The sequence below is a fragment of the Buceros rhinoceros genome, unplaced genomic scaffold, assembly GCF_000710305.1.
Source record: "Buceros rhinoceros silvestris isolate BGI_N320 unplaced genomic scaffold, ASM71030v1 scaffold14520, whole genome shotgun sequence".
NCBI classification, from domain to species: domain Eukaryota; kingdom Metazoa; phylum Chordata; class Aves; order Bucerotiformes; family Bucerotidae; genus Buceros; species Buceros rhinoceros.
In genome coordinates this window covers 1-10,880 of record NW_010391431.1, presented here as the reverse complement: position 1 = coordinate 10,880, position 10,880 = coordinate 1, and the positions used below count along the sequence as shown (strand labels likewise).

The following is a 10,880-nucleotide window of genomic DNA, read 5'->3' as shown; positions in this document are numbered from 1 at the left end:
CATTCCCTCACCTTGGGTTCATTCAAAAAAAGAAACACTTATTTCTCCTAATAATGAATTTGTTCCTGCTGCCTATTGCCCACTGGAAAGAGAATCCTCTTTTTTCTAGCAGCAGAATTAAACCACCACGAAACCAATTTTACTGACAAAATGAGGGGATTATAAAGAAGGACTTAGAAAGAGTAAATGCCCCTAAGGAAGAGGAGTAAGAGACCACATAACATACAGGCACGCTTATAAATAGGCTGCCTTTCAATGAAGATCAGAACTCTTCTATTTTGTCAAGGTTTCAGATTGGCATATAGCTAACTGTGAGAGCAAAGACTATAAACAGAATCCTAATTAACACCTATGACATACAATAAATGCACAATTTAGCCTCGCTTTCCTATTCAAGACACTATGCATAAGTTCTTGAGGCCTCACAGCATGCTTCTGAGGAGGAATTCTTCACACAACAAGGTGAGAAAAACAATGGCCCCATTTTTATACTGTCATTGTCTTTAATTCTGGGTGCATAAACAGATGACAATCTACAATGGATTACAAGGGAGGCGAGCACAGTTGGTTGCCACTGCTATTAGATGGAGCTTCTTGCTGTTGAAAACTACATGAGAAGTGCTCAAAATGGGAATCCAGACGAATAGGAAGGTACTTTTGAAAAGCAACCGTGAGCTGCCCCAGGCAAGATAACTGGGAGCTTGGCTACATTTATCAGTGGCCAGCTGCCAACCTTTCTCTGGAGCTGATATTCCACGGAACAAGTGGTAGGTTCAATAGCATCTGTCTGTCTATCCAAATGACTGACCTGATCCAAAAGTCAAGGAAAGGCTTCAGAAAGAATCACAAGTACTATTCGAGAATATTCAGGCAATGGTTGATATCCACCAATGTCTCATTCTAACAAAACTGGGCAACAATCCCACAAAACCATAAAGTGCAATTTTATTCATTAATGACATAGAAGAACGGATCTCTTTACTGCTGGTCAGAAGACATCTCAGCTTGTATTATTAAAAATAATCATATAATCTTCTTTCATGCAATTGGAAAAGGTTTCTTCAAAAACATTTCCCTATTTTCTCTATCTGGTAATCATCTTGTTTCTACAGAACATACAGAAAGATGTGCACATTATGCTTTTTAGATGAACAGGACCAGTAACCTGCCTGCTGGGAGACAACATACAATTTTCAAATTGATTCTCCTTTACATTATTTTTTTCACCGGTGTAACTCCATTAACTCACTGAACAGCCTCTTCATCAATATTTGTGTGAGTGGGAAGTCACCAACATCAGACAAGTGTACAAAATCAATAAGATTGTTTTAACTCTTGCAGACCTTTGACAGTTAAAGAACTCTTAAGGAAACAGTTCTTGAGAGTTAACTGCTTTCCAGTGTGACTTTTCCTTGATGAACAGTACAACAACTTCAGCAGAGTCATTTCTGAGCTTTGTTATGTTTTGTATCAGAGAAAACAAAATAAAGTGAACCCAGCAAACAGGAAGGGTGTCACGCTGGGTTTGGGTCACTGAGCTAGATGGCCTGACGTGCATTACTTCAACCACCAACACATGGATCCCATACCACACGTACCCTTATAAATAGCAGATGAAAGCCAAAGGATTAGAAAAATCCGGAGCTCTCGTGTGTCAGCAAAAGTAAAACCAGGCTATTCCAGAGCTGCCCAAAACACACTTACAGGCAGGAGGATGAGCCCTGACATCTCTAGAGCGGATGCAGCAGAGATCTTCCGCCAAGTGTGCCATTACCTCTCATACTAAAACTGCTCCTAGGGCTCTACAGGATAGATGGCAAGAGACAGAGAAATATAAAAATTCTACTTTTAGAGAGGTTTGGCCTGCTGTGAGCTCTTCACCCTTTCCCGTGAAGAAGCTAAACTGGAATTAATTACTTTTATACTGGAAATGTGCAATACATATCTGGATATTGTTCTGGCCTGGCAGAGATACAAGAAACCAGTATTTTGAGAAGAGTAGTTTGGGATGCCCGATTGGAAAAACTTCAAGGAGGGCAACCTCTCAAAGCTGGTAGAAGCTCAGGGCTTCTTAAAAACCATGCTGCTTCCCCGAGACTCCAAATCAGGTGCTAAGAAATGGACACATTCAAACTTTTTTTAAACTGTGCACTGGGAAGCAAAATATGAAACAGAAAAACACTGTCCCTAGTTTCACCAATTTCTGGTACTCTCAAGGCAACCTCAATGTCTTTACCACCACCAAAAGTATTTATTTGCAAAGCACCGGTTCTATTTCATTTTTTCAAGTACCTGCAATTGAAGTAATATTCAAAAGAAAGAGACTGGAAACATAGCATTAATGAGACCACAAACTAATTTTATGGCAAGGCAGCCTATGCTAAATACTAATCTTTTCTGTGCCTTTAGGCATTCATGAAACTATCTCCTGTGCGTCTATGATCCATAGACAGGTAAAAATTTGAGTAGAAAAAGATAAGCTTTATCCACTTTCCTGTACATGCTCTTCAGCTTTGCTGAACCCAGTTTTCAGCATCTTAAATGAGAGAACAGAACCGTATGTGTTACATCAGCTGAAGAAATCATGGAAGTATCTTTATGTGGTCAAACCTGGAAGTAGAGATATGTGGTACACGGCACTGGAACAGAGTACTCCTTTGAATTAAAAGCTAGAAATCTTGTACTTTAGATTGTTACCAATTTCTACCTCAGCATGTTTAAGAGATGTAGCTTATGAACTATGTCACAGCCACAGCAGCTATATTAGGATCCTATCATACACAACGTGTGTAAAGTGCTGCTGCAAGGTTCATACTAGACATGCTCCACCAAGAAAAGGTTTATGAGTTCACAGTATCACGCTGTATCTAGCTCAGGAGAAGATAATTGCCAAGACGGAGGTAGAGCAAGAGCTCTGGGCAGGTTCCATAATCACTCTGATCACTCCCATCTAATAATGTGTTTGCAGCTTAGAGCCTAAAATTCTCTTGAAGTGTTTTGCAGATGGGAAGTTCCCAGAGGGCCAGTGGGAGAGGTCTGAATGCCCTTCAAGCTCGTGAAACACTATTTTCAGGCTGATACTTAATCATATTCTGGCTAATTTCGTTAAGTTCAAACTTCAGCTGTAAATGCCACATCACAAGGCTACACTAAACCTTTCTCCACCCCCTTGTGTCTTAATAAGAAATGCAGAATCGCCAAGCTCAAGTGCTTGATTCTTAATAGGCACTCTGTATTATTTTTAAGAGTTTATTATTTTTATATTCTTAAATTTCCACACTGTATTTTTATAATTTTATTTTGGTTCCCCTCTCCCTTTCTATTTTTCTTTAAACCACTGCACCAGAATGTGTTTTGACCATCTTCCAAACTGAAACATGTACAAAAATTTCTGAAGCATTCCAATAATTGTAAACTGGGCTGTGCTGCCCAGGCAGGAACTCTGCTTCTCTCTCTTTCTTTCTCTCTCTTTAACAAAAAGTATTTCCACTGAAAAAGAGAAAAAGGTCTTTTGCAACATACAGAAGCAGTGAAATAGAACACTTCAGTTTCATATGAAACAGGCAATGTGAAAATAGTCTGAATTCTAACAACCTGCATTAGGAAAACTATAAAATAAAGTATGGCAATTAAGTAAATTGTTACTTTACTTCTAAAAAAGAAAATATTCTCATTTGATTTTAGAATTGCCAGGCTTCTCTCCTGCAAGCCTCAATAAGATCCAACCTAACCTCCCCCACATTTATTATTATTATTATATTTACACAGAAGTTAAAGTGGGTAATGGAAAATTAAGTAGATAGAGTCTCTGGCTGTACAGAAAATGACTATGCAACCTATTATTTTCAGGATAAATCAGGTCTCTCAAATTACCATGTTCTTGTAAATATTCTATACATCACTAAACAGTAGTGCTTACTATTATCATCTGGATCTTGCCAATGAGCCTGCACAGAAAAAACAGACAGAGGCCCATTGATTCCCATGCATGGAGTACAAGAGTCCCCTCTGCCAGTCTCTGTGCAAGATCAAGACCATGGAGGGACCCACAACTGCTGAATTATATTCACCACCGTACCATCAAATACGAAAACTGAAGAGATACGTAAAAGCCACTTGATTATTACAATTGTTGTTCTTCCTTTACTTTCTTTTTTGGTTCCTCTCCTTTTCCTTTTCAGCCCAGAAATTGAGTCAGTCCCCTCTGGCTCACAACCAACCCCGCCCTCTTGTTCTGTGCTGCTGCTCTGTAACCTGTAGATACTGGGAGGTACTTACATTTGTTAAAAATCAACTTGAGCTTAAGAAAAAACAGTACAGCCAATCCTAGCTGGTTTAATTTTTCTAGAAACAGTGTCAGATCAAAATTCACATTCCCAGTTACATCCGAGCTGACAGCATCCCTTTTTCAGAATAAAATCCCTTTGGAGCAATGCTAATCTCTTTCCACATGCCATTTTAGCCTCAGCAGAGTTTTGACTCAAAACAATACTGAAAGATAATGGTTATGTAAAAACCCACAAAATGTGTTAATAATAAATAAGCCAAAAGGCATATAAACCAAAAAGCCAAACACTGGATACAAGAGATAGAAATCACATTTTTTCCATAAATATAATTTCAGTGCAAAAGCCTCTGTTCGTAGACATGCCAGTCTGCAAAACAACCCCAGCGTTCGGATTAAACACACAGCGTATTTCCATGCGAGGTTATGAACAATGTGTTCTTTACACATTTCTGGTAGAGAAACACCATCTCTGCTCTGCGAGAGACTCAGCGTAAACTCCCTGGGCTATTCCTCTCACTGGTAGCACTGCTACGTAAAGGGGACAGCAAAGAGTTAAGGTCTGCAGAAGCCTTTATCGCTTGAGTGGCGTTGAAGCATTTTGCTTCCTCTTCTGTAGGGGCCACACAAATTCACAATACTCGATTCATAGCGCAGTGTGGGCCTGGAGAATGGAGGTCAGACAGGTTGAACGTCCTGTAATTTCCACAACCTAAGGTTGTGGATCGCATCAGCATTGAGAACCCAGAATCCCAAAAGATCTCTGTGTTCGGGGTATGCTGATAATCCACTATGCAGTGTCAAGGGTGTGTTGCTGTTTACTTTTTTCCACAATTCATATGATTTTGCTCAAAGCTGGAGAATGACGTGGCCATCTATTAAATTTCTGCTAAAAGCAACTTATCTCCCTCAATAAAGATCATTGTTCAAACTCCTAGATGTGCCAAAACCTCTTCTTGCCCTGCAAGGGGCAGGGGTGAACACCTTCTCAGCTGAGAACAGGAAGCATGTCTGGTACAGGAGAAGCTCATTTGTATGTCCTGCTAGAAAAGCGTTCTCATTGACTAGACAATGCCTAACATTTGTAATGGGAAAGATTAAGAGGAAGCACCACGCGAAAGCACTTTTGGCCCCTTTGCGTATTGCCAGGAAACATGATGTAACTTAGATACGAAGGAGGAGTGACGGAAGGGTCTTGAGATACTTATGATCATCTGCCAAATCACCTCACTTGAGAATTGCCAAACTTCTACATTCTTATTCAGTTCCTCAGATCAAAACTAATTCTTCCACAGAGCCATGGAAACATTTACTTTCCTGATGATGAGCAAGAAGTCACCCAACTAACAGTCTGGTTAAAGATAATCCAAAACCAGCCACCCAGCCAGAAACTGATTGTTCCCTGTCTAACAAGCATCCAGCCTAAAAGCCTGATTCCACAGCTCCTGAAACAGGTAATGTGCACTTGTATATCTTACCTGACAATGATGTCACTGAACCAGATCCTAAATTATGTATCTTGGAGGTCACAGATTACAATAGGCTGTGATTAAGCTGATTATCACATACTCATGCTGTTAATTGGTTATTTAAAAAAAAATTAGTATATTAAAACATAGGTGCAGTATCCAAGCAAATTAAAAATGAACGTCAAGATGTAGAGTCCATGTAAAGCTGACCCTACCTCATATGTTTTCATTTTTGTTCTGCAAATTTGGAGCAGAATAGCTGCAGGATCACTGGTTTGGCAAATTTAGAATTCTGAGAGCTACTATTTTGTACTAGGGCATCTGAGTTACCATTAAAAACAAGCACGGAAGAAGAATTTTGGAGATGCAATCTGAAATATCCAGATAAGGTTGACTACTCATGGATTAACTCTCTAGTTGGACCACGGTCCAAAGTCCAGACACTGCCAAACATTTAGGCACCTGACTCTCTGTGAAGGCAAAGGAGATCACATTCCTTTAAAAATTTGGGCTCAGATGTCTTCAAGGGAAAGAACTTACTGCATAGAAAGTTCCTGCAGTTTCTCAAAAATGTCAACATTTTGGATTCATCTAATCTCTGAAATTTGCTCTGCAAACCAAGTTGTATGGCATTTCTGAATATAGGTCCTCGAGCTTGCCTGACAGAATTATGTAGCTCAGCTACATCCAATGAAATGTTATAATCTAACTCTTTTATTAAATAAGAAAATAGACAGTAGACACATGTAATCATAAAAAGATTGAGCAGGCTCATTTCCTGAAGTTTATTTCCTTTTTGTAACAACTATTTACTGTCAAATGTTTATTACTTCTACATTTGGATTTTTTTAATACTTTATTGAATTAAAAATACCACATTACCATTGGCTAAAAGAGGAGACAGCTGTATTTGCCAATAATTTCTACAGCCAATGCCAATGACTAGTGCCAATTTTTTTTTTTGTTCATATTTTTGTAGACAGCTTTGAGACTTATGAAACAAGCATTCTGCAGATGAGGCATGAGAAACATAAAGGTGAAAAGAATGCAAACGTTGAAGGTTTAAAAATTAAAGATGATCATTTCCTCTAGAGAATTTCCTTTCATGGCTTTCAAACGCCAGTTCAGGGTAGCATAACAGGATGCAAATATTTACTTAAATTAATTGTGTGTGACATGATTGATCCAAAGCTTCTCAGTGTGAATGCTAACTCGTAACACACATCCATAACAGGAAAAGACTTCTAAAGAAGTGATTGCAAATTGGTTTTAATCTGCTGAGGTTCAACAAGGCTTTTCATTAGAAAGTACTAAAGTCCTCACAAAACATGCTTTTCTTTGGGAGATACTAAAGGAATGATGGGGGGAAAGAGCACAGTTTTCATTGTGTTCTGAGGATGTCAAACAATAAGACTGGTGAAAAGTCTTGGGAGACACGAACACCTGCTGTCTGTGTCTTACAGAGAAGAACAGCGCCTGTTGGCTTGTTACGCTGGCAAGCAACTTGTCCCTGAAGCAATTCCAGACTGGACATGCAATTTCTGCCTGAGAAATGCTGACCACCTACCAGTAGGCTGACATTCTCATTAGGCACTGGACTATCCAGAAAAAGAATGGTTTTTATGGCAACAAGGGAAACAGCAAATATCTATTCCAACAGCAGTCGAGCTGGGCAACACCCACACAAGTGGAAGAACTTGACTCATCCTGGGTAGATCTGGGGTTTTCTTTACAGATCTATAGTCTAATACTTTGCTTCCAGTACAGTAGTCCTGGTGGTCTGCATTTTCTTGATGGAGCTGGAAAATACAGCTTACCCAGATTCTTTTCTTATTGTTTTATATTAACTAGTTTCCAAATCCAAAATAAATAAAACAGCAAATGTGAAACTAAGAGCATGTTCCCAGGACTGCCATGTGTTCAACAGTTTTAGTACTTCGGCACTTAGAAACTTCAGTTATCGCTGATTATTATTTTCTTTGTTGACACGGATTTAAGATCCCAAGATTGTTCAGAATGGGAATAAAGAACAACTTAAAAATACAAATGGCTAGCTAGTGACAGCAAGAAACCTGGCTGCTTCATGTCTATCTGTACAGGACAGAATGCAGCCAGCTGATGCTGGTGACAGGACACAGTGCCTCATGACCTGGACATCTCTGAGGCCACACTGGAAGTAAGCATTTCTCCAGTCCCTATCTAAAGTGGGATGCAGACAAGCTCTGGTCGGAATGAAGACATATAATTACATGCAAGACCTTAGGAAAAGTTTAGCTGTCTAAATTTCAGAGGACAAGTCAGACAGCCTCATCCTAAATTTGGCCTTCTTCCAGAAACACCAAAAATTAGTGCTTCTGTTTCGCCAAGCAACCATGTGATATAAGCCATTTTCCACCCAAATCCTGACTAAACATCATGTTACTTAGAAAACAGACAGGAAGGGGCATGATTCTGCACAAATCTCTAAATGGCCTCATCAAACAAGCAGTCACTGATATTTCCTCTGCATGGAGTTAGAGTTAGCTCCTAAGAACGTTGTAGCAGTCTGAAATTGAGGTCTACTGAAAGATCCATCCAGCCATCTAAGCTGACTCCATGCAAGCAGGCTTGTGACCTCAGCTGAACTTCCAGAAAAACAATCTCTACTGAGTACTTCAGCAAAACAGTCTCAGAAGGGACCTGCCCTTAAATTAAGACGAAGTACAAGCAAAAGTTTTTCTGGGTCTGCTCTAAGGAGATTAACAAGACCAGTGTGGGAAAGGAGGAGGACTGCCCACATACATGCTGTTGACACAAAGGTCAGTGGGAGTTTGACTACAGATTTTTTATCAGCAATGCTGAACACGCTGAAAATCCCTTTAAGCAGTTCTGAGGAAAGTGTAGAGTCCTTTTCTTCCCCAGAGCTCGACAGCTTTATTTTCACTTACCCACCTCATTTCCAGATACATCCCATGGGCTCTTACCTCCATGTTCTTACAGAACGTAGCATTGGTCCCAAAAAGTATCTGGCACTGTTCGTCGGCACTGTAGTGCATTCCAGGTAGCTTGTGAGGGAGCCGCACAGCGTACTGGCTTCGGGGGTCTGTTACCAGCAAACAGCTGCTGACCTTGGACCTGTGGAGTGTAAGAATTAAATATATCTTTAAGGGAAAGCTCCTTTGAACCGGAGTGTTAGATCACTGCTGTAGAGAAGCAGTTGCCCTCTCTTTAGCGGGGAATCTGATAAGCTTGTGAAACAGTGGTGATTTTTCCCAGTATGTATCTAGAAGCCATCTAAATCATTGAAAACTATGGAGACAAAGGTCCTTAGGAACTCATCCCTGCCCGCAGACCTCAAGGGAGAATCAACTATATTCACATCATTCTGTGTTAAGCTGCTCCTAAAAATCTGATGGAGACTCAGTGCTGCCCTCAGTATACGTAGTCCAAAGCTTCAGGAGCCTTGCAATGACAGCTAGGAAGCCTTGTATCATGTCTCACCTGCATCTCCATAGTGGCACTTCAAGCCCTTGACTTCTTTTCTTACCCGTCACAGACATAAAGGAAAGATTTTCCTCTTTGCCTTCACAGCAATTTTTTACAAATTGAAATACCATATTCCCATCTCCCCTCTATCAGGGACCAAAGTGTGTTCAGGTGTAACTTTTTTCCAACTTCATGCCTTTCATGTAACAGCAGATATCCCATTTTCTTTCATTGTTTTTCTTTCTCTCCCACCTCTAATCCCCAGAGTGAGGAATTTTCCATGCTGAACCTATAGGGGGGTCTCTCCCCAACTGTTAGGGTCACCAGTTGTGGTGGGTCACCACACATCGCGAATAGTCGGGGTGGACAATGCGACAGCAGCTTGTGTGCACACAAAGCCTTTGTTGAAATACAACTGCAGCAAACTGCTGCGGCACCTACATACTGCAAATTGCAACTGCCTCCTGCGTTCTCTCTTATCACATAGTTTCATAATCTTCTAGTACTTGTTTATTACACGTGCCCTACTTGGATTGGTTTCAAGTGTACTCTCCTCCAATCAGCTACTGACCAAGCCTCTCTGTCTCCTCCTAAACGACACGCTTCCTGCCGTTGACTGACAGCAGGCTAATTAGGCTTCTGCCCTGCTGGGGTCACTCCCACAATTCCCCCTTTTTGTTATTCCACCAAAAAGACAGTATTCAGGGATTTCTGCAGGGCCCTTCGCAGAAGTCCAGGAATACCTGAGAGGCAGATGGCCAAAATCCGGTAACATCCCATCCATTAGGCAACTCATGAAACCAATCCCATTCATCATCAACACTGAGGCTTGAAACACAAGCTTTTGACATTTGAATGCTCTTACGTATACAGGCAGCTGTTGTTATAGGTATCACTGAACATTACACAAATGTCCATTACAATTGAGCCCAAAAGCTCCACTTGTTGTGGTTCTTGTATCACTTGAGGCAGTCACGCATACATTCCACTCCAGTTGTTAACACATATTTGCGACCTATTACACAACAGTTCTATGGCTCCTGAAGGTCGTGGTCACTTATCCAGAGGTGCAATCGTTTGGCTGGGTAGAGGTAGGTTCCAAATCGTTTGGCTGGGTAGAATCTTCCAAAATTTGCAGAAAATTTAGCACAAATAGCCTTAGTAAGGCGCGCTTCTGGTCTTTTCTCCACCATTCCCCCTTTTTGTTTTTCAAACACCTGTTCCAGATTCGTGGTCACTTATCCAGAGGTACAATCGTTTGGCTGGGTAGAGACAGGTTCCAAATTGTTTGGCTGGGTAGAGACAGGTTAACACAAATAGCCTTAGCAAGGCGGGCTTCTGGTCTTTTCTCCACCATTCCCCCTTTTTGTTTTTCAAACACCTGTTCCAGAGTTAGTTCAGATTACATACACACTGACAATAGACTAGCAATTGATTTCCGAATCAGCCACGTCCCCAGCATGGATTGTTTTGGAGGTGAGGCATCGGTAGTTAATCGGACCCTTGTGGGCATCCCCACAGAGGCAACGTGGTCGTCATCCGTACAGCTACCTTGTCTCTGTGCCCAAACAGCACTGTATTTATAACAGAGGTTAAAGCTGTCTCTCACACAGAGTGTGGCCAGCACGCGTATGAATGGCTGCAAAACTCCACTTTTTCAA

The 10,880-nt window shown here is 40.8% G+C and overlaps 1 protein-coding gene across 1 annotated transcript in view; it reads right to left on the bottom strand.

The window, feature by feature from the left end:
* The window catches only part of ADAMTS17 (ADAM metallopeptidase with thrombospondin type 1 motif, 17), a gene marked incomplete at its 5' end in the record, with an annotated part of 84,236 nt that extends 75,368 nt beyond the window's left edge, over positions 1-8,868 (bottom strand). Inside the window, one exon of the mRNA XM_010141768.1 lies at positions 8,718-8,868. Coding sequence (XP_010140070.1) covers positions 8,718-8,868 — 151 coding nt within the window. The remainder of the gene's footprint in view (positions 1-8,717) is intronic.
* Between the last annotated feature and the right edge of the window lie 2,012 nt (positions 8,869-10,880).